The 21608-nt window shown below is 36.8% G+C and overlaps 1 protein-coding gene and 1 long non-coding RNA gene across 3 annotated transcripts; both read left to right on the top strand.

Moving 5' to 3' along the window:
- Window positions 1-7511: 7511 nt before the first annotated feature.
- Window positions 7512-9720, top strand: LOC148690672 (uncharacterized). Its single transcript, XR_015957371.1, has 4 exons — window positions 7512-7727; window positions 7817-7915; window positions 8511-8572; window positions 9351-9720. It is a non-coding gene; the product is annotated as an uncharacterized LOC148690672 (long non-coding RNA).
- A 4065-nt stretch (window positions 9721-13785) lies between these two features.
- On the top strand, window positions 13786-19236 carry LOC137716023 (receptor-like protein 44). 2 transcript variants are annotated; one of them, XM_088686939.1, is made up of 3 exons: window positions 13786-15410; window positions 17284-17380; window positions 18718-19236. In XM_088686939.1, exon 1 carries the CDS (start codon window positions 14489-14491, stop codon window positions 15329-15331), a length of 843 nt encoding a protein of 280 aa, XP_088543065.1. In that variant the 5' UTR covers window positions 13786-14488; the 3' UTR covers window positions 15332-15410; window positions 17284-17380; window positions 18718-19236. The 2 variants fall into 2 exon arrangements, with proteins under 2 accessions (XP_088543065.1, XP_068311513.2); XM_068455412.2 differs by lacking the exon at window positions 18718-19236 and having other exon boundaries at window positions 17284-17911.
- The last annotated feature ends 2372 nt before the right edge of the window (window positions 19237-21608 follow it).

The raw sequence follows: 21608 nt of genomic DNA, 5'->3' as shown, positions 1-21608 counted from the left end.
ACACATGGAGAAACATCCTCGGGCACACAGGCCGTGAAACAAACCAACTATGAGAAAAGTAACTTTACAAGAGTCACTCAATTGACTGCTGTAAGCACCATGGCATAACCTTGCCTTTATCAATCAAGTCCACAATAGCATAGCGAAACACAACGTCGTTGTTAGTTGCATGCTTGTTAGAATTGTGGAATTTGCAGTAAGCTTCCCCTTCAAGTCTTCGGCCTTAAGTATAACATGGCCTAGCTAAAGCTTGATCATGTTCGTCGCAAGGAGTTGATCGAATACAAGTGAATTATTGATTTATTTTCTGTTATTTTATGTTATTTTGTAGTCAAATATTGATAAGGAATTAATACATTTTTATTTTGGAAAAGAAAAAGGTGGTTGTCTGAACCCTCTTTCCAAGCTGTGTGATGAGATGTTGAGGAAGGAATGGAACGGAGGAGGCGGCAACTTTCCTTGTGTCGCACATCCAAGTGAATGAAGCGAAGGAGACCATGAGACCTAATAAACCGGCTGCCTCCAACAATTTGAATTAAATTTGATAAATTAACTAATAAAGATTCGGCCACTTAATATTACGGTTTAGTGATTCATTAGTAAATGAAAGGTCTTAAGTTGGATTCTTGTTAAAAGCGAAATTGAACCACATTATTACTAGTCCATTATGAGGTTAAACTCATCATCTACTCTTATTATAGATAATATCAATTGTTAAAAAAAAACTAATAAAAACCCGGACCATTTAATGGTCCGAACCCTATGTTATACCATATCCCTTTGGTCTCCAATTATAGGTTTATACTAGACTACTAGCATTAGGCATTGGTTCTTTTACTTTTAGGCCTTTTCCTTCCCCATTTTTCGGGCCCAACTTCTCCTTTTACAAATCCAATCCTTTCGGAATTGGGTTGTGCGCGTGGATTGTGTATAAATTTAATTCAAGGTACGGTGCAACTAAAGCAACATGAACGACGATATTACAATTAAATATCAATGTCATTAGCAATGTTATGTTCACACATTATTGCTGAATATCCAAAACGATGATATTGCAACTGAACATCAATGCCATAATAACAATGTTATATTCATACATTGTTGCTAAATAGCAACGTTGTATTAACAATATTTACCAAATCTTGACATTATGTCAACAATATCTATCAAATATAAACGTCATATCTACTACATACAAAGGTTGTTAACATAGTGTTAAAATTCAGTTGCAAAATCGTCATTTGAGTCACTTCGTATATTATACTTGAGTCATGCACAACTCGTGCACACAGTGGCTGATTTGGGATTCTAATCTTGGGGAGGGGGTTTTCTAGTGTAAAACATTCAAGTTTTATTTAGATGGAATTTTTGCGCATATCACACAAACTTTTCTTAATAAGGAAATTTTTCTAGCACTTGTTGGCCTATTCCAAGAAGGTATTTAATCAAACACTTGATGGAAACAAAAATGTCACGATCAGACATTCTGAGAATTTCTGAAGGACTTTCACATGTATTTGCTCAACCTTCGACTGCTTCCGAGACCTACCGAGTCCATATGTGAATCCCCCCATGCATGCGCAGAGGAGAATTTTCGATGAGCTCTAATAAGCAAAGAATTTCATGAGGTTGTTGACATATAACCAGATGCCTCAATAATTTGAGCTGTAAAACAGAAACATGAGATTTGTCACTTAGCTGATTAATTGAAGCTTTTGGTTGCTACCATGCTAAGTTGTTGTACGTTCTCTCCTACTGTTCTTTATTCACAGAAGCAGATTTTTTTGTCTCAACTTCATCTGCAAGTCAACATCTAAATAGACTCGAGAGAAAGGGCTTGTCGAAACGTAATTATACACTTGCCAGATTTTCTCACTTTTAATGGTCCATACAAAAGGGTCGATATATATTTGTTGACTATAGAGCCATTGATAAGATTGGATTTCAATCAAAATGGCTAACAAGGACAAGAACAAGCATTTGGTTATGGCTTTTGGTGTTGGCATTGATTGAGACATTTTCTCTTTCCTTTTTTTCTTTTTTGTTTTGGTTTAAGGAGTATCAAAATGAGAGTTTGTAACTCAAGTGATTAAAATTACAGAGCATATTTATATATGCACTCGACGTCTTAAATTTGGTTCTCTCTCTTAATATCACTTGTATATGAAAATAAATGAATAAATGAGAGCCAAGTTTGTGGTTTAGCCCAAATCATTAACACACAACCCCCTCCCTCCCCCTCCAAATCTTCAACTGTCATTATCCTTGCATCAAGAAGGAAAAAGAAAAGGTGCAACTTCATAGGAAAAGAAAATAACTGGTTTGGTGCTTGAAATCGGATTAGAGTAGATGACTCACATATTAGAACGAATGTAAAGGAAATATTTTCATTATGAGGGCTTAGAAGAGATAACTTATAACTTTAATGTGTTGATATCCTATCATTTCGTATGGATTAGAAGCTAGCTTTCCTTCATGACTAACTCTATCTTATACTTTAAACTTGGACAACATATTTTCATTTGTTCTTTGAACAAACTTTAAATATAGTGAGTTATCCAGTGTTAAGAATCAAACAAGCCCTAAGAGCCAAATCACTCACAAAAATAATAGGACTAGAAGACATGAGTGTAAACACGGAATTCCTTTATTTTCACTAACATTTGCATGTCTACAATGAGTTTCATAGGTCAATTCTTGATGAAAAATTCATCTTCTACCTTCAGTTTAAACAATATTTAGAAGTTCACATTGGTTTCTTCTTCTATCAAATATTGAATGAAGTGAGTCATCTGTTTAAATAATAATAATAATAAAAATAAAATAAATAAAATAAAATAAAATATAAAAAAATTCTAGACATGTCCACAAGGTCTCTTAGAGTAGTTCCAATTGTTTAGGGAGGGTAAGGGTAAGGCAGTTAACTAACCTTTACTATTCGCTCTGAATAGTACTTGCGTTCGTGCACTTCCACTTCTTGGGCAAGGACAAGGGCAATGACAAAGAGATTACTATTCACAAATATATTTTTTTATTTTTTAGGTTGCCTTGGTGTGTTATTCGTAAGTGTGTTAATTGTGTATTTAAGTTTGTTTAAGTGTGAATTTTGCAAGTTTGTTCTCTGAAAATAAAATGATTGTTTAATTCCAAAAATTTATCAAAAATACAAGGTAAAAACAAAGTGTGGAGTCTAAAATTATCCCAAAAATCCTAGAGGTGACACATGGTCTTTTGCTCATGAAAGACAAGATTGCCCTCATTAAATGGGCAGGCTTCTCAAATACTTTCACGCACAACTCAACACCCTTGAAGGTTTAAGCAGCTGAATACGACTGCTCATAACTCACCTACTCATGGCAAAGAAAAGTCAAAGGTATTAAAGATAGGATTAATTACAAACTCCTATCTTTAATACATTTTTAATTGAAGATTGACTCCATCAAGTAAGTAATCCATATTTCAATCGATTAGGGATACTTCCACCATTATCTCAAGATATTATTTCCTATTTAATATCTTGGAGATATTCTTTTCATACACCTTGCCAATAGGATGTCGCCATGTGTAGGATAAAACCCTAACAATGTGACCAGTTCTCCATTCCTATAAATGCCTTCATCTCTACTAAATTTTGGTATGCTTTTGCTACCCCTAAGAGCCCTAAACACTTACTATTTTCAGAGAAACTAACTTAGGCATCAGAGATCCATTGGCCTAACCCCCCCTCCACCTTGTGGGCGTGTGAGGTTTAGGCCTTTGATCAACGGTGTTGATTGTTTTGTAGGCACATTTTGGTCAAGATCAAAGACGGCAGCAATTCACTACCACACAAAGCATTACAACGAGTATAATTAATCAAAAGTAAAATGCAAATCCTAGCAAAACCAACTATGATATTGAAACAATATTATTCTTAGTAGCTTACAATCCAGGAGATAAAATCAATGGGCGTTGGTCCCTCTTCCCTTGGAATGCACGGAACTTCCTCATCTTCCACAGAAAACCTTCTCCTTGTGATACAATTTTTTTCGCTTTCCAAAAACGTTTTGAATCAAGAGACATGTTGTGGACGCACCGGGACATGATATCTTGATCCTTCTATTCTTGCCTTTTTTTTGCCTATTTAACTCTGTCTCTTGCCTTTACTTCATCTCTAACCTTGTCTTGCTCATAAGATAACATATCTTGCTCCAAATTCAGTGGAAGTTGGCAAGTCAGTTCATCAGCTCGAATAATCATTATTTGAAGAACTCCCTCTTGAAGCTTTTTTCTTAGTAGCCTTCTTACCAATAGGCTGCGGGGTTTCTTGGATTTGTGTGAAGGACTCAAATAGGGTCTCTAATGACATCTTCAATGGAGACTCTTCAGTAGTTGATTCGTGTAAAGGAGTCTTAGTCAACTCAACTTGTGGACTACTAGGTAAAACTTTGTACTTCAGAGTATGCTTGACAATGTTTCTACGTTTGTGCCTTGTGAATAATTTTTTATTTTCAAGATTGAACCACATTTGTGCTTGTATTTGCTGAAACAAAAATTGTGAAACAACATAACAAATTACATGATAAAGGTATAAATAATAACGTTAATTACATTTTAAATTTATTAATAATAAAATGTTATTACCTCATTGGCTAGATTATCACTGCTTAGATAAATTCCTTCATCTTTTGCGAGGGCTTCTTGCCAAGATCTCAACCGTTCATGTAGATGTTTGTACTTACTCGACAGAGATTGCTCGATCTGGAATGTGCCCTGAATTTGCTTGACAAATTGTGCATGAATATTCTTCCACATTTGTTGCATCCTTATCTCATTTCTCGTGATTGGGTCATGAGTAACAAGCCCCCAACTCTCAAGCAAAGTAAAGTCCTCTCCGATCGACCAAATTGCCTTGTAACTCATTTTTTTGGTAAAAAAACAAATATTTGAAAAGTGGAAAACAAATATAAAATATTGTAATAAAAATAAATATTGAGTTGTGATGTGGGGAATATTGAGTTGTGATATGGGGAATGAAGAACATGGATGAGTGCATTGCACACGCCAAACACACAAAATAATCCAACATGGATGACATCAGACTTGCCCGCTGGCACAAGGCTGGGCTTCAGATGTTTGGACTTTCGGCCGAGCTTCTCTTGGCCCACCACTTGCTCTTGCCAATTTAAACCGGTGAAGGAGGGCTTTTGAGTTGGAGTTTGATGGCAACTTTAGGGCCCTCGCCCCTTATCATCTCTTGATGGGTGGACCTGCTCGAATAATGCACCATGTTATATTGTGATTTCTAGTATCTACCATACCCCGCCAAAGCCTCGTGTGGAAGTGACATGAGTTTAGACACCAAGATATTCCCAGCAAAAAGATATTTGCCGTCTTGGGGGCCAATTTGGGGTCAGTTTGATCAGTTTGGTGAGAGAGCCATAAGATTAAAGGCCTGGCCTAAAAGTTAAGGTCCAAACCCCTCATTTGATCCACACAAAGCTCCTTAGGCCCCTTAATTCCATTGGCACCATTAACTTTCAGTTGGTCTACATGACCCACTCTAAACAGCACTAACGGTTGGTTTGCAAGCACTGCTAAAATACATCAACAAAACTGCTAAAATGATTAATATTTCAACCAATTCTCTTATACTAAATACTGAAACGCTTACATATTACTCAAACATAGAATAACTATGTAATTAAAGAAAAATAAAAATGTGAGATTTTCATAATTTCATTATATTTAGTTGGCATACAAAATTTTGAGATATGACAGGTCTCAATTTGCAGTAAATATAGTACAATTAACAACAGTTTTTCATAACGAACCCGTGTGTATATGTATTGCAACAAAGAAATATCATCAATCGCGTGTTCAAGGTCAAACAGTAGTAATTCTCTATGATTTTAAATTTTAACTTGTGTGGGGTAGGTGACATGGTGTAGGCAGCGTGCCTAGAATTTGGTTCACTTATTAATCATTGTATCCAGCTCACGAGGGAAGATAAACAAAATTTTTAGTCATGTTTATGAAATAATGAGGTGTGTTTGGTTGGGTTAGCTGACGTACTTGTTAATAACATTACCGGTATATATCCATCACGGAGCCGTCCACAAGGCTTAGGTGGGCTATAGTTTAGGGAAGAATTTTTGAAATTTATGTTTTAATTGCTAATGTTAATGCATGTAGTCTATATAGCCCATTTAATTTTAATATAGGTTAATACCTAACGTATACTTAGTGCATGATTGGTAATAAATAATATTTTTTTATGCTAAAAGTAAAATGAGTTCTCGCTCTATTCCGCATCCTTTTACAGTAGTACAGATGAGTGTTATCCTTGCACTATGGTGTGGGTTCGAACTCTGTTAGCTCTCTAATCTAACATCTAATCTAACAAATCTATTGTTTGACAAAAAAAAAGAAGAACTTTTTACCCTATACAATTTAGCCATTGTGCTTCTTACTCAAGAAAAGAAAGATATTTCTTTTAATCAACCAATAAACCCTAGCTCCGCAATTTCCTTACTTTCTGTTGAGATTTTTCACTGAATGTCATATTTGGTACTTCCTTAATCGCTTTATTTACTATTCTTGATTTAATTAGTAGGTTAATTATTTACATGGTCCTTGAATTTGTCAATTAGATTACAATTTTGAGAATAATTTATATTTCATCATTGTTATTCCATGTTGGTTATTATACAATTTTATATAGGTAAAAAAAATGAACATATAATTTTGTGGTACTAAATTAATTTCAGCTAGCCCACCCAAGAAAAAAAATCCTAGCTTTGCCCTTGTATATATCCTTGACCACTGTATAGAGAGAGAGCCTTTATCCAAAAAATTCTCATTTTTGTAAATGGAGAATAGTTGTGAAGTCCACTTCACATCGAACCTTAACGATTCAAATCGTTTATTCTTTTAGTCTCATTTACAAATCATTCTTATAAAAAATCCATTCAATCTAAAACATTACCCATTTGATTGTCATATGAAATTTGAATGTTTCTTAGAACATATTGTTCGTCAAATTTTTTTGAACTCAATTAGATACCTCAAACATTTCCAATTTGACTAATACTTTGTAAGTTGATCTGTGAAGTGCTGTAACAACCCGTCCCTAATTTTAAAAGAGTGAATTGACGAAAATACCATAGAGGCGAGACTATTGACTTTCGTTGACTGTTATTTCTTGACCTATATGAGCTATTATTTTACTGTATTCTCGAAATACTCAACGGTACAAACACGTAGGCGTAAGCGGAATCAAAATCAGAGTTACGATGGAAGTTTTACGGAACTACGAATCCGAAGAATACTTTTGTAAAAATTATTATTTTATATTTTATATTTTTTCTTAATTATTATTTTATTACTTTAATAATTTTAATAATTATTATATATTTTTCACCCACACCACGTTTACCTCCCTTTCTTCCACGTGGCATTTTCTTTCCCCACTTCAAGGACTCTCTCTCTCGTCTATTTCATCTCTCTCCTCCCTCAGTCTCTCTTGTCCCTTTCTCTGATAACACTCTCTCACTCCCCCTCCCTCTCCGATGGACTACCGAGCCACCATCACCGGCGTTTTACCTCGGCGAGCACAACCACCCTCAGATTTTCCCATCACGAACCCAGACTAGGCTGAGATCTCTCGTTTTCCTTCTTTCCCTCGCTGCACATTACCATCACTGTGCAAAAACTTAATCTGGCAGAACTCACCGTCTTCAACAAAGGTAAGGTTTGAAACCTTCCAAAAATTTTGAGATCATGTTTAGGAGTACAATTATTGTTTTTGAGACAGTTTGGTGTTGTTTGGACGTAGAAACCACTCAGGGAAAACACTCCCCAGTTTCCAGCGATGGATTCGCGAGGTTGCAGGCGTTTTTCGGCCATCTTCCAACCACGGTTGTGAACCAAAATGGTATTACTCGAATCTCTATATTCCTAGCTTTATTTTGGTACTTAAATGGTGAAGTTTAGTTAAGAGTCGAGCTCAAATGGAGCTCGGGAAGTTTCCCAGCCAAACTCGTCTAGTTCCGGCTTTCTTCTCCGTTAGATTTGGTGGGTTTAACCTGCGAACCCAAACGACCCAACCCGATACAAAAAAAATAAAAATAAAAAAAAACCCTGATCCATATCCAAACCCGGATCCGCCTTGGCCTATTTCTGAAATGGATCTGGAATCTTCTTGAAATATTTCGTGGAATATCCCTAGAATATTCTTGGAATATTCTTTGTAATATTCTTAGAATATTCATTATGTTGCGTTTCCGAAATTTTCTCGGAAACCTTCCTAGGCTAGTTTTGACGCCCCAAGTCCGTTTTTGACATCCATTTAGTGAAATTCCATAGCTGACCGCCTCGGCGGCTCTATTGACTTTTCGTTGACTTTTTATGAAAAATTGCCTTGGACCCTCTATAGCGTATTTTGACGTGCTGATTCTGAATCCGCTGTACGTTTCTCCAAATTCAAATGTTTTAATTGAGTTTTACTAATGGGTCTCCATTATGCTTAGGTACGTTTAGCATCGGCAATCTGTATTTACTTGTTCAAATGGCTACGACTTCGCAAGTATCTGTGAGTGAAACTTTGCTATATATTTATTTAGTTTCCATTTATATATTTGATAAAGAATTTCCTATGTTACGTCTAGATAAGATTAACATTTACAAGAATTAGCGTATCAACAAAATTTATGAAATTATGCTACATCATGCAGGATGCACATGTATGCGTACTATGACGGGATGCCTTAATCATATTTATGGCCATAAATAGTATTATGTTGACTAGAATTATCAATTTAATGTTGCATGATCATATATACGTTATCTGCTCATCGTGTGCTACACTGATGTTAGTACTCGCCCGGGCCAGACCAGGCTTCACGTATATGTTGACATTGCACCATACGTTCACTTTGGATCCATTGTAGGTGCCAATCATGTCCTAGATTGCTATAGGCAATTAGGACTCATAAGTGATGCTCATAGCACCAGTCTTCACGTGATTGTAGTACTAGAACGTAAATCATTATTACACCTAGTATTGTTCCTGTTAGGATACCTCTGCATGAACTCATGTGTCAACATATGTAGATGAGCACTTGATATGATATGTTTGTTAATTCGAGATTATGTGATTACCAGACGTTAGGTGTTTATTTACGAAATATTGTGATGAACTGAATTTTTGAGATACTGCAGGCTACAGTAAGATTTTCATACTATATATAGTATGTATATTTTGGAAACTATACTTGTTTTACAGCGAGGGGTTATTATGTTTTCGAAAAGGTTTTTACAAAGATTTATTTTAGGCCCACTCACCCTTATTTTTTTTTTTGCCCATCTAGGTTTTAGTGGCAGAGCTTCTGTGTGGACAAGGATTCTTGGCAAATGTTGGTATAGGAGAGTATCTTCGATGATATAATTCTTATCCTACTTATATTGTACTTTACTTATGCTCTGACATCACGTGTGAAATGGGTTCATTCTCGCACACATGCGCATTCTTCCATTTAGTCCCTTTTAGGTTAATTTATTCATGTTTTCCACATCACTACACTTTATGGTTTCGTCACTTCTTGGGGTCGGCCAACACAGCTTGATTCGGAGTCTAGGTGGACCTTCCTGGTCGGGGTGTGTCAAGTGCAACTTGAAAAATAGACAGTTTGCATCGTTAAAATTCAATGAGTAGGCCCCGTAACTAGTTTTCATTTACAAAAAAAAAAAAAAAAAAAAAAAAAAAAAAAATCCCTTTGAATATTTTTTCTTTAGTACATCAATATTTTTACATTAGGGGTAGGGGGATTTGGCTAAGTCACACAATGAGCAACCTAATTTGGTATCGAATTCGCCATCTACGAAATTCAAACCTAAGACTTCTCACTTCTAAGCGAAAAGAAATACCACCAGACCGTAATACTGAGTGACAAAGGGTCAATATCTATATATACGTTAATAAACTATTATTATATTAAAAATATGGGAACTGTTATTAGCACTAAAAAAATATCATTCTACACTCCTCACAATTGTATTTTTCTTTCTAATTATAGAAAGTTTGGAGCGTCAAATGAGATTTTTGGAATGCTAATAACAATTCCCAAAAATATAACCCTTTGAAGTTTGATCTATCTGTTATTGAAGGGTCACGCAAGGGAAATGGTGCATAATCTTAGAAAGCATGATAACCAAGAATCACAATTGTGAGCAGAAGGACATACTTCATGCAAATTTAAGAGTGTGTACAAAAGCAATGTGGTTAGAAATTTACATGTCGTTTGTGTTCTCAATCCAAAACAAACCAAAAAAGTCACATAATCTTCACATACGTAGACAGAATTCTACGAAATCGTGATTCATGAACCTCAATCTTTAGACATAGTTGCCTTGGTTAGAGTAGATTGGAGTGATTGCTTTACTCAATCACATATAGGAACTAGCTTATGGCTGGATGGGTTATAGTCTTATAGAATACCCTAATATTCTCCTTCTAGTTTTATTGGTTATTTTTCATTTTACTTTCGTAACGTAATTCGATTTTCAACTCTTTGTAGTAAAGTTTGTTTTCTCTCAATCTGTTAGCTTATCCATTAAGTTCTCATTAAGAGTGCATGTGACTAATAATCCTCAATCTTAACCAGTCTCTTCTATCTCAAACCTAATAAAGAAATTTAAATTTTACTGTAATATATTTTCATGTAAATATCTTACTCATTACGTATGCTAATTACAATAAATATAAATATCATCTAAACATGACAAGAATTGGCTAGTGCGTTGAAACTCGAAAGAAAAAAAGTTGTTGGGTCAATTGAGATTACGTCAATTACTCAATAATGACTCAACAGTCAATAGTAGATAATTACATAAGCTGAAATTCCACCGATTTGAATATATAAAGACGCGAAGTTCAAATATTGTACGCAACAACAACCCTACTTTTGTAAATTAGTTTGTGAATATCCAGTTCTTAAACATAATAATATTGCCTAACCATGTAGATTTAGGGTTGCTTTTGTGTCAAGCAGGAGTCTCTAAGTTTGACCACATCTTTAAAAAAGTAAGAAAAGCAATCAATACTAATTAGGACAAACCCCACTAACTTTGTTTTTCCTCATTCTTTCTACTTTTATTTCCAAACATAATAGTATTCCAAAGTGAGTTTCGATCCAATTCGGATGCTCTTTGTAAAGATGATAAGGATTCTTACATTCTATCTGTTCATCATATATCGTGTGATCATAAATTATTTTTTGAATTTTTTTATTTAAAATAAAACATAAACAATGCCTAATTAAAGCTGACCGCACGATGTACGATGAATGAATATGATATGAGGATCCATAAGTTCCTCACAAAGAGGAAGTGGAAAGGATTCTTATCCTCCAAAGGTAACCAACACCAATAACAACAAAGTCTTTTCCCACTAAGTGGGGTCGGCTATATGAATCCTAAAACATCATTGCGCTCGGTTCTCTGTCATTTCTTCCGTTAGATCCAAGTACTCTAAGTTTTTTCTTAGAATCTCTTATTGTTTTAATGAATTAAAACGTCACGTGACACTGAACGAGTTTCATGTAAGTTGATCAAAAAAAGACCACATATAATTAGGGTTGGAAAATATTTCCGAAAATCCCAAACCAAACCAAAAAAATCCTGATCCCATACTGAAAAATTCCAAAACCAATAATAACAAAATTTTCGGAATCCATACTGAACCTATCACATCCTGACCTGGGGAGGACCACTTCCCGAGCCCGCTCCACCACCGTAGAACGATATTGTCCGCTTAGGGGCCCCGACCACGCCCTCACGGTTTTGTTTCTGGGAACTCACACAAGAACTTCCCAATGGGTCACCCATCTTGGGATTGCTCTTGCGCGCTACTCACTTAACTTCGAAGTTCCGATGGAACTCGAAGCCAGTGAGCTCCCAAAAGGCTTCGTGCTAGGTAGGGATGTGAATATACATATAAGGATCACTCCCCTGGGCGATGTGGGATGTCACAATCCACCCCCTTTAGGGGCCCGACGTCCTCGTCGGCACACCACGACCAGGGTTAGGCTTTGATACCAAATTGTCACATCCCGGCCTAGGGAGGACCACTTCCCGGGCCTGCTCTACCACCGTAGCACGATATTGTCCTCTTTGGGCTCCGACCACACCCTCAAGGTTTTGTTTTTGGGAACTCACACGAGAACTTCCCGATGGGTCACCCATCCTGGGAGTGCTCTCGCACGCTACTCGCTTAACTTCGGAGTTCCCATGGAACCCGAAGCCAAATGAGCTCCCAAAAGGTCTCATGCTAGGTAGGGATGAGAATATACATATAAGGATCACTCCCTTGGGCGATGTGGGATGTCACAGAACCGATCCCGTACATGTCGGTACGGGAATTAAGAATACATATTCAATGGTTCATAAATCTCGAACTGAACCAAAAAAAAAAAAAAATATACATATATATATATATACACACATAAATATATATATTTATTTTGGTTGCATACATGTTGAATGTTGAATTTAAGTAGTTTGATAGTGACCATATTAGAAATAGAAATATGAAATTAAGTAATTTGGAACTTTGGAACATCAACTTGGCTTGGTATGAGTGAATTAGTATTTCAATTGGTATGAAATAAAAAACTTAAACTTCAATTGATATAAAATTGGGCAACAAAAGTTCAGGCTAAAAGCCCAAATTTTAACCCACAGCAAAAAAATATTAAATTTCAGCCAAAAAGTCCAAAACCCATAATCCAGTCCTGATCCATCCCGAAGTATCGAAAATTGGGAATACCAAAATTTCAGTCGGGGATTGGTCTTTAAATTCTCGTCTGAAAATTTTCGGTTTAGGATTTTGTATCCCATTTTCGATTTGAAATCCCATACCGAATCAGCCCTACATGTAATGTAGTAATTTCATACGAAACCTAATGAGAGGGTACTAATCCTTATTTTGGTAGACGACCTTAGACTTTTCCAGGCAGAAGAAGTCAGATTTTTTATTGAGTAGGAAATGCGATGCACATTTTGATGACACGCCCAAAAATGGTAGGCTTTGAGTCTAGGCAGCGTTTGTAGTGTACCACACAAGTCACGGCTACCTGATAATTTCTAAGCTGGACAAGATCGGGAAAAAACTTTGTGTTACTTGGTAGTGTGCCTTAGTGAGCGTCTGCTATTTTTTCCGCAGATAAAATTGACGAAGTTAAGATTTACTCGGAGTCTCGGAGACATCTTGTAAAATTGACAGAACTAGAGAGCTTAAAAGAGCTATAAAACCAATGAGCTAAAAAGCAAAACTGAAACAGGCTAAAGACGCACAAACACAAGAAGTCTAAACCAAGCTCCTAAAATGCAAAATAACTAAATCTGGCTATTGTTATCACCTTAAGCAGCGGTACAATCAAACTCATCGTATTTAGCCTCGAAGAATACGTAGAGCATTAGGCGATTTTGGGAGAAACTCGACCCCCAACGATCCCACTGCCCCAATCAACAATCCCCATTCTCGCCTCTCAAGGTCCCAATTTGTTTGACACTCAGTATGAAGAGTGGAGGAGGATTAAAAAAGTGTGACATTTCCAGCAAGATTGCAAATCACATTTTCCTTTGTTTTCCATTATAATACCAATTAATTGTACATACCATTATTGTTGTTGTCCTTTTTCAATCAATAGATCAAATTTTTACTAAAGATTTTAGAATCCATGGTGGTGCAGGTGAACCATATGGAGTGACAGACACAGAGGGGCACGCAGTCCTCGCCTCTGATATTTGACAAAATGCTCACAAACCTCTATAACTTTTATGGACAAATCTAGAGTACGTCTCCATTTTTAACAAATTAAACGGTGACAAATCTCGCTTATTTGTAAACGAAAATTCTAGAGTACATCAACGCATAGCATGCAATATTGAATTAAGGGCCGACATACTTCTTCGGAAAATTGGAGGAAATTAGGGAATAGATCAAGAAGCCCTTCTCCTCTCTCACAAATTCACAATCTCACCATCATCGACTATCCCTCGACCGCATCGACTCTCAATCGCTGCCATAGAGACAAGCAGTGCTGGTTCCCCAGCAACAGAAACTCTTTAAATGACCAAAATACCCCTGGCTCATTGTCCCTGTCTTACGCCTTCGCCGGCCCCTACCTCCTCCCCACAGCCCATTGGCCCACCCACCCCCCCAGTCCCTCCCTCGTGTCAAACACTTAATTTTCACCACCAATAGCCATCTCCAACTTAGTGCCCTCCCCCACTCTCTCTCTCTCTCTCTCTCTCCCTCCCCTCATCTCTTTCTCTCTCTAAAAACGCACACACGGAATTGCAACACAGTTCCTCAGCTCCCTCTCTCTATTTTTTTTAACCCCAATCTCTCTCTCTCTCTCTCTGTTTTCTCCAAAGCCCAAAATCCCAAACCTTCAAATTTACCAAAAGCAACCAAAGTTTCCCACAACTTGACGTTTTTGCCCAGATGGGTTCTGCTCCTACTCCTGCTAGAACTGCTTCTACTTCTGCTATGTTATTGATAACTCTGCTAAACGTCGCTGTTTTCCGACCCACCATATCAGATCCGAGCGACGAGGCGTGCCTAACCCATCTGAGCGAATCCCTCCAAGACCCAACAAAATCCCTCCAGAATTGGACCAAATCCACCTTCGCCAACCCCTGCAGCGGCTTCACCTCCTACCTCCAGGGCGCCACCTGCAACAATGGCCGCATCTACAAGCTCTCTCTCACCAACCTCTCACTCCGCGGCTCCATCTCCCCCTTCCTCGCCAACTGCACCAACCTCCAGGCCCTCGACCTCTCCTCCAACTTCCTCGCCGGCCCCATCCCCTCCGACCTCCAGTACCTCGTCAACCTCGCCGTCCTCAACCTCTCCTCCAACCAATTATCCGGTCCGATTCCGCCGCAGCTCACATTGTGCGCCTACCTCAACGTCATCGACCTCCACGACAACTCCCTCACCGGCCCCATTCCCCAGCAATTGGGCCTTCTCGTCCGCCTCTCCGCCTTCGACGTCTCCAACAACAAGCTCGCGGGTCCGATTCCGGTCTCGCTGGGCAATCGGAGCGGGAACCTGCCGAGATTCAATGCGACATCGTTTGAGGGAAACAAGGAGCTTTATGGGTACCCTTTGCCGCCGCTGAAAAGCAAGGGGCTTTCGGTTCTGGCGATCGTCGGCATCGGATTAGGAAGTGGGTTCGCGAGCTTGGTGCTTAGCTTTACCGGCGTCTGCATTTGGTTGAAAATTACAGAGCGGAAGATGGCGCTGGAAGAAGGGAAGATCAGCCACCTCATGCCTGATTACTGAGATGGGAGGAGGAAGAAAGAGAGGCTAATTTGGTAATTTTAATCATCCCCAATTGAAAAGCTTGAGCCAAAAATTTCAGGTATTTTTGGTTGTCTTTTACTGATGAGGGAATTTTTTGGTTTCTTTTTATTTTATTTTATATTTTTTGAGTTTTATTTGGTTTTTCTGAGTTTATTTTTACTTTTATTTTTTGTGCTTTCGATTCTCCATATAACTTACTCACCAATCCAACAATGTACAAAAACCGAGTTCAAAACACAATGTTTTGGTCACAAAGTGCACTGTATGTAACTTTAAATATATGGAAACATCATTGTAATGATATTTCAAACTAATTACGCATCGCAACACTGTCTTGAGCCGCTTCATGTAGTTTTAGTGTTTTGCTATAGTGAGCTGGTTGGAGACCAACAGAACCACATGGTCTGGTAATTGTCGACCTCTGAACCTCTCGAAGGCTTTAAATATAGTGATCATTTGCTTTCTCTCTCTCTCTCTGCCTTGCCCAACATTCTGCTCCTCTATCTCTACTTGGAGTTTGATATTAGTATATTACTGTACCAGTTTACAAAAGCATAAATATTTCGAAGTTTTTAATTAAATAAATAAAAAGCTGAGTTATTGCACTGAATTTTAACAATAATTGACTGTGCCAATTGCCAAAGCTTCACATTTCATTGATGATTACTGTTCTAAAAGACGCTGGACGCTAGTTAGGTGGCGGGTTGGGACCTAACGCTTAAACGGCTAGACGGGCACCTAAGCGGATGAGGTAGATTTAACTAAATATATTATATTTCGTGTAAATAAATATCTGTTTATACTTAAAATATATATAATTTCATCATAAACTACAAAATAGAATAACATAGATATTATGCAGTATTGGAACATAATGAAAACATAGGGAACAAACATATAATATGTGTTCTTTTAATTATTCAACAAGTCTCTGACAATTTACTGAAAAAATAAAAATGCAAAATGAAAGTTATTTATTTTTTGTCTACGTGAGATGCCCGTCTAGGCGGTCTAGGTGTCATTTCTTAATTTTCAAATGCCTAGGTATTAATTGGGATGATGACCAACCGCTTAGATGGGGTAGTATGTTTGTATTATGTTGTAGGCTCCAACCTTATTTGTCCCCACCCAAATAATTCGAGATTCCTTTTACTTTGTAAATTACAATTAGACATGTCAGTAAAATATGTTAAGAATGTGATTTGCTGACAAGGAGGAATAGTTGGTGTCAATTTTTTTTGTTTTTGTTTTTTGTGAGCGAGGGTCTGAGGCTGGTTGCTGGGACTTTTGTTAAACTATGTAATTAGAAATTTTAAGACAAAGGAGATGTAAAATTAAAGTATTTTCTAGTTCGTTTGTAATGCGTGTATTGGCGAATGCTGACATACATGAGTGGATGACTAACTGACCTTAGCAAAATCCGAGAACAAAAGCCATATTCCAACAATATGGGTAATGAAAAACATATAAAACTTGTTTAGTTAAATCCTCAACTCAACTAAACTGGACAAAGATCCTATGAAGAGACGCATGATGGAATTTTGCGACCAAAAGGGATCATGAAGGGGTATGTCAAATTCTTGAGCTTTCAAACGCTAGCCCCGCCAGACTTGTCTGTGTCTAATTAAAGATTAAATGATCTGATATGATCCGATCCAACGGCTGTGAAGATTCTAAATATTTTGTTATTCAACTTACACCGAAAGTAAAAGATGGTCAAATGAGGTTTCATTCCTCTCATTGAATGGGGTCCTCCTCCTAGAATGGCATGCATTACATCATGATTGAGTGTGATTCTTTCACTTGTGCATTTTCCATTTACTTTTGTCACTTGGGATTATGGTTTTGTCACTTAAACGGGATCTCAAATCATCTACTCTTTACCTTGCACTCCACTCCTAATTATGTTCCTGTTTGGGCCTGAAATTCAGGAGGTCGGCCGAGAAGATGTGAGCTCAGAGATAAGGTTGTGGGTCTCGGCCCGGTGGTGATGCGTCTAGCCCAGGAAGTAAAGTACTCCGCCCAATGGTGAGACACTAGTAATTTGGCCTAGTCCTAGGGAGTTTTTTCTTTTTTTGACAAAGGATATTTTTTACACTAAGGGGAGGGGCGGGTTTAGCCTCATAATGAGCTAGCAATAACGTGGTTCAAATTTGCCTTTAGCGAGAATCAAACCTTAAGACCTCTCACACTTACAATTGAAAATGATTACCACTAGACTGTAGTAACAGTGAAATTAACAGAGCTAAAGAATATTTAGATGTTGATTCAGTCGAGTCTTGATTAACTTAGGACTATTGATGAATTAGCACTAGCGCCGCCTAAACCCCACCTAGGTGCTAGGCGGTTGGCCACCGCCTCGATTAATGCCTAGGCATTTGAAAATTAAGAAAGAGCGTCGAGACCTGCGAAGACGCCTGCCTAGCCGACACCCGCCTAAGTTATGACTCACTTAGACAGAAAATAAATAACTTTCATTTTGCATTTTGTTTTTTTTCAAAAAATTGTAAAAGACTTGTTGAATACTTAAATGAGCACATATTATATGCGTGTTCCTCATGTTTTCATTATGTTCTAATACTTCATAATATATATGTCACTTTATTTTGCAGTTCATGATGAAATTATATATATTTTAAGTATAAATAGACACTTATTTACATGAAATATAATAGATTTACTTAAATTCACCTAGTCCGCCTAGGCGCTAGGCCCCAGCCCGCCGCCCGACTAGCGCCTAGCGTCTTTTAGAACCTTGAGAATTAGGTTGGGTTTTGATAAGATTCGAGTTATTCTAAGAATCAAAACATGTGGCTAAACACATAAGAAAATTAATTGTGTTTTCAATGAGAAAATTATGTAGTTTTATTGTTACAAAATTGCTGGTTTGTTGAAAATGGTAAGGACATTATGGTAGTGTTAATAAGATTTCAGTTAAAGAACATTATTGGTAAGGGATCAGATCCAAACCTACCTTTTTTTTATTTTTTTATTTTTTGCATCTTACAATATGAATAATCATAATTCTATCTTGTAAAGTATGTTTTAAAGATTATTCATGTGAAAAAGAAACTAAATCGAAAACTAAAACAGACCAACCAAATGTTTTGAATAAAAACTTGATTGTTACATATTAATAAGTGACCATTGGTCATGCACTTATCTTTTCAAGGCTTCTAATGGGATACCTTGGTTTCTTTTGGTGGATTGAAAAATTATGACTTCATCAAATGAGATTTATTTATACACATATTTATCAAGAAGGAAATTAAACTGCAGATGTTTTAGCTTCATTTAGGGCCAATAATTATGCTTATCATGGTGGTCTCAAATCATCTACTCTTTCCTTTGCACTCCTCTTGTAGTTACGTTGCTGTTTGGGCTTGAAATTCAGGAGTTGGCCCGAGAAGATGTGAGCTCAGAGACAAGGTTGTGGGTCTCAGCCCGATGGTGATTTGTCCAGCCGAGGAAGTAAAGTACTCGGCCCAGCAGTGAGACGCTAGTAATTCGGCCTGGTCCTAGTGAAGTTAAGAGAGCTAAAGAATATTGAAGGACTAGGTTGGAATTTGATAAGATTTGAATTTTTAAAGATCAAGTCACTCAGTACTACGGTCTAGTGATATTCCTCTTAACTTAAAAATGAGAGGCTTTAGGTTCGAATCTTGTGGATAGTGAATTCGACACCAAATTAGGCTGTTCATTGCGTGGCTTAGCTGAATTCCCCCTCTCCTAATGTAAAAATATCGATGTACTCCTAAAAAAAGAAGAAGATCAAAACATGTGGCTGGTCATATAAGGATTAAATTGAAGTATAAGGGGACTAGGTTCATTGTTGTCAAATGTAAATAATCATATAATCATAGTTGTCACATTGAAAAACAAAACTGTGGTGCATAATTTATTAAAATCAAACAGAATAAAGTATGGGTACAAATATTACTGATTCAAATTATGGGTAAGTCTCCCGTACGAAATTTAAACGAGAACAACTATCTACAATGTAAATAATTAACTGTGTTTTCAATGAGAATTTTAAGTAGTTTTACGGTTACAACATTGCTGGTTTGTTTAAAAAGGTACGGACAATAATAGTAGTGTTAATATGCTGATGTAGGTTTTAGTAAAAAAACATTAGTGGTAAGGGACCGTATTCAAAGAATTTTTTTTTTTTGACACTTTGGATGCGGTTCTTAACTATCAATGTTCTTTGACGGAAACCTTGAAGGTTTTTAGTTTTTATTGAAGTTCCTGACATTAATGTAATAATGTATTTCTACGTAGGTTATTATATTTTTAAATTAAAAATAAATTTTTTATTTATTTATATTAATGAGATTTTTAATAAAACCCATCATTTATGGGATTAAAAATATTAAGCATGAATTCTACTCTCCAATATATTGTGTGTGTGTGTGTGTGTGTGTGTACGCACATGGATATGTTCATCAAAACTAACCAAAAAATTATTGTACCAAAGCATGAGTACATTTTTCAAAAGCACAAAAAAAAAAAAAAAAAAAAAAAAAAGAAGAAGAAGAGATATTAGGCTTAATAACATTATTAAATTTCTTCTATTAAACTTGACATGGATACATTCTCAAATCAACGAAATAGAATGTACCCATATAAGTTTAAAAAATGAATTAGAGAAAAATTGAATGAAATTTTACATAAAAAATGGGTACATTTTAAATTAAAAAAGGGTACATTTTTAACAAATTGGTATATTTAAGAATGGATACATATAAGATTAAAAAAATTGAATTTTTTATAAAAATTTAATGGGTGTTGCAGTCATATTTAGAATAGGAATGTGATTGTGTAAATCCTATGAAATCTGGGAAAGTATTATATATTCCTATTAGGATTAGATTACCTATTAAATGTTGTAATCCTAAAGGGAAAAGTTTTATCCTTTCTACTACTATAAATAAAGGTACAATGGGGTGAATCAAACACACCTCACAATTAAATCAATCTCTCTTCTCCCTCAATATTGGCGAACCCCTCTCTCTCTAAACCCTAGATCGTTCAATCAAATAGACCTACAACACATTATCAGCACGCTCTTGCCAGAAGCTGAGGAATTGACGCATCATAGGAAGAGGCTATCATCCACCACATTCAAAGGCTTATTCGTTTTCTGCTAATCAGGTATGCTTAAAATAAAAGAAGATATTTGAAACGTCCAGGAAGCATGAAAACATTTCCCATGATGCATGAACCCTCATATGTTTATATTTTCCTTCCGGTATATATATTGTATATGTTCATATATTTTTCAATATATATTTGTTTCATGCATCGCACAATTAAATTGTTATGTGGAATTTGTAGTCAAATTATATAAAATAAATTAGAAGCATAACTAAACCCTAAGGATTTTTTATTTATTTATTTTTTTTTTGAAAAAAAATGGGGAATTGGACATTGGATGGCACCACCCCTAACATTGGTAGCAACCCTCTGGATTTTGCTGCACCTACTTGGACCCCCAAGCCTTCTGCCTGATTGATTAGAATACGCCTGCAGCCTTAGTTCTATCACTGAGGAGGCCCGTAGCCTTCATGGATCCAGACCAAACCCACGACAAGCCTTGCTTGATGGGTCCTTTTTTCCTTGCGGCTTGTAGCACAGGAAGCCAGCCTATGCAGCTGGGCGCCCATTCGAACCCACATGCCAGCCTATGGGGCTGGGTTTTGTTCCCCCGTGCATCGCCTACAAGGCCAGCACCTACTGGGCCTTGTCTCGTGCACCCCCCTTCAGCCCAAACTGAAACCCAGCTACGGCTGGGGCTTCTCCCTCACCTATGTGGCTTACAACCCACCCCCGAGGTCTTTTGGGCCTTGCCTTATACTTAAGGCACCCAAACCCGCACCACTTAACCCACGACACCAAGCCCAATATTATTTTGCGGCTATATTTTCGATCTAATAATATTATTTTAATATTATTTTGCTTCTACAATCGACCCGGTATGGCCCAATTTATTGAATTAATTAAAAGTGACCTGCTGTCCATTAATCTGATAATGAATCCAAAATTATTGACCTGAATGTCACTTTTGGACATTAACGATTCAATAATTTTTTTTATACTTTGAACCGTCGCATACTTTCAAAGTAACGAAGCTCTCACAATTGAGTTCCCAAAGAAACTCAAATCGACTATACTTAAATCAGCACATTGTATTCAGTGTTTCTTGCATGAACCTCTCATTATGAACTAATTATTCATAAAAATTAAATTGAACGTG

This window comes from Pyrus communis, chromosome 15 (assembly GCF_041283825.1).
Source record: "Pyrus communis isolate YQ-2024b chromosome 15, ASM4128382v1, whole genome shotgun sequence".
Lineage (NCBI taxonomy): Eukaryota > Viridiplantae > Streptophyta > Magnoliopsida > Rosales > Rosaceae > Pyrus > Pyrus communis.
Note: the sequence above shows the minus strand (reverse complement) of the source record. Positions and strands in the feature narration are given on the sequence as shown.